The 2,847-nt window shown below is 36.1% G+C and overlaps 1 protein-coding gene across 1 annotated transcript; it reads right to left on the reverse strand.

The window, feature by feature from the left end:
* Positions 1–2,073: 2,073 nt before the first annotated feature.
* FAM237B (family with sequence similarity 237 member B) lies at positions 2,074–2,517 on the reverse strand. Its single transcript, XM_044920223.1, has one exon. It carries the CDS (start codon positions 2,515–2,517, stop codon positions 2,074–2,076), a length of 444 nt encoding a protein of 147 aa, XP_044776158.1.
* Positions 2,518–2,847: the final 330 nt, after the last annotated feature.

Raw genomic sequence — 2,847 nt, forward strand, 5'->3', positions numbered from 1 at the left:
ATGGGAGCCAGTATAAAAACCTATGATTTTTATTGGTTCTTAGTCCTAGCAAAGGCTGGGCTTCTCCTAAACATGTTGTTTGGTTTTTCTTATCAACAGTGTGAATCTTTTTTTTTTTTTAAAGATTTTATTTATTTATTTGAGACAGAGAGAATGAGATAGAGAGAGCACATGAGAGGGGGGAGGGTCAGAGGGAGAAGCAGGCTCCCCGCCGAGCAGGGAGCCTGATGCGGGACTCGATCCCGGGACTCCAGGATCATGACCTGAGCCGAAGGCAGTCGCTTAACCAACTGAGCCACCCAGGCGCGCAACAGTGTGAATCTTGAAACTGCTCATGAGTCCTTCTTCACCTTGAGAAGTAGGAAACTCAGACCAATTTACAGCTACCCTTTTATCAAAGATAAAGGCTTTTAAAACATGCATTTGAAAGTATTAATCTAAACTACAACTACAGGGGCGCCTGGGTGGCTCAGTCGTTAAGCATCTGCCTTCAGCTCAGGTCATGATCCCAGGGTCCTGGGATCGAGCCCCACATCGGGCTCCCTGCTCCGCAGGAAGCCTGCCTCTCCCTCTCCCACTCCCCCTGCTTGTGTTCCCTCTCTCGCTGTCGCTCTCTCTCTGTCAAATAAATAAATAAAATCTTTAAAAAATAAAAAAATAATAAACTGCAACTACATATTATTAGTTTCCTGTCTTCATTTCCCATCATCTCAATTTCCTCATCTACTTCATGTTATCCTATTGTTTGGTATATATTTTTAAAGCTTCATATCCTTTTTGGAATAAGATGTGAGATGTAAATAGGAAATGTATTTAAAAAAGAAGAAAACCGAGCTTATAACTAAAGACAAAAATTCTATCAGACTTCACTTTACTAAAACAAAGTTTCTCATTACGTTTCTATTTGTTATTCTTTTTAAAAAATGAAGATAATAAAAGTGAGAACATAAAAAAAATGTTAGTCCTTAATGCATAGAAAAACACTTTAATATATAGGGTGGCTTGGTGATGAAATGCACATTTCAGAAGCCACTCAGTACACTATATCAAGATTAAATATTATTTTTTAGGACAATACTGGCATTAATTTTGGCACAGTTTTAAAGTCAACATTATGTATAAGATACCTTATAAAATTAGTTACAGCATTACTCCATTGACTGCTGTATTTAAAAATATATTGCATTTGAATTTTAAATGTTTTCTTTAAGATAAAGATGCTTTACAAAGATGCCTTCCAAATAAAAAATTGACAAGTTACCTGAAAACACGGAAATGCTAAATCAATAGCCATAAAGCATTTACACAACAACAAAAATACAACTTTCATAAATATTAAAGAATCAGAAATAACAATTTTGATAAATACTACAGGAAATATTTGACCTTGGAAATACTAACAGAATTAAACTTTCAGGTTGATGTCACCTTGCTTGAGGTCTTTTCCATGTTCTTTCTCTTATACGTAAAACTCATGTTTTGTAAAATCAGGTCCTATAATATTAGAGAGGAGAAATTGTTGTCACTCTAATGTGACTCTCAAGATTTCTTACTTTTAGGGCACCTGGGTGGCTCAGATGGTTAAGCGTCTGCCTTCGGCTCAGGTCATGATCTCAGGGTCCTGGGATCGAGTCCTGCATCGGGCTTCCTGCTCCTTGGGAGCCTGCTTCTCCCTCTGCCTCTCTCTCTCTCTCTCTCTCTCTCATGAATAAATAAATAAAATTTAAAAAAAAAAAAAAAAAAAAAAAAAGATTTCTTACTTTTAAATAACCCTATTGAAAAAACTTTTAAAACCTAACTACATGTTCTATGTTTAAAATTTCTTCAATAAATGTAATAGGAATAATTATAGTGTTAAATAGCTTTCTTATGAACTATTCATGGGGAAAATAAGGTAATAATTTTAATGGTCTACCAAATGTATTATGTCTCAAGATCATTCAGATCTCTGCATATCAGAGCTCCCGCAGGTTCTAAATAATACAAAATTAGTAAAAATGAAAATCAAACTCAATCATATTAGGAAAAAATAAGGCAAATTTGCTACCTTGTTGGCAAATAAGGATTAAATATTTAATTTTTAAGAACACTAAACTGCTGTTCTCTTAAATACACATTTAAATTACCTCCTGTTATCTTCTGTGGAAAATCATACTTGGGAGGCATCACCTGTCTTCTGCCCATTCCATGAGATCGTGAAAGCAAGCAGTCTACATACATGTCCCAGAAATCCTGAGCTATACTTAAGAAGACATTATAATGTCTAGGCCGCTGGGATTTTTGCAAGAACAACATGAAATTCCAGAAAACATCCACATTGTGCTGTATCTTGAGTTCCTTGAGATCTATCATGGTCAAAGAGCAAGCATTCCAACACTGGAAATCAATATCTTTTGTGATGCCTGGGCTGATGCTAGCAAGCACCCCCTTTTGAAATTCAAAATCAGCATTAATCAGGTTGATTAGCATCATGCAGCCCAGTGGTAGGTAGAACCATCTTCTTGTGACAAAACCCATATTCTATACAGAAGGGGAAAAAAAAAAAAAACAAGGAATATATTTTTTTAAGTTTTTATTTTTTTATTTAAATTCAAGTTAGTTAACATACAATGCTATACCGGTTTCAGGAGCAGAACCCAGTGATTCATCACCCACATACAATGCCCAGTGCTCATCCCAACAAGTGCCCTCCTTAATGTCCATCACCCATTTAGCCCATCCTCCTACCCACCTGCCCACCAGCAACCTTCAGTTTGTTCTCTGTATTTAAGAGTCTCTTATGGTTTGCCTCTCTCTCTGTTTTTATCTTATTTTATTTTTCCTTTCCCTCCCCAATGTTCATCTGTT

Source organism: Neomonachus schauinslandi, chromosome 12 (assembly GCF_002201575.2).
Source record: "Neomonachus schauinslandi chromosome 12, ASM220157v2, whole genome shotgun sequence".
NCBI lineage: Eukaryota > Metazoa > Chordata > Mammalia > Carnivora > Phocidae > Neomonachus > Neomonachus schauinslandi.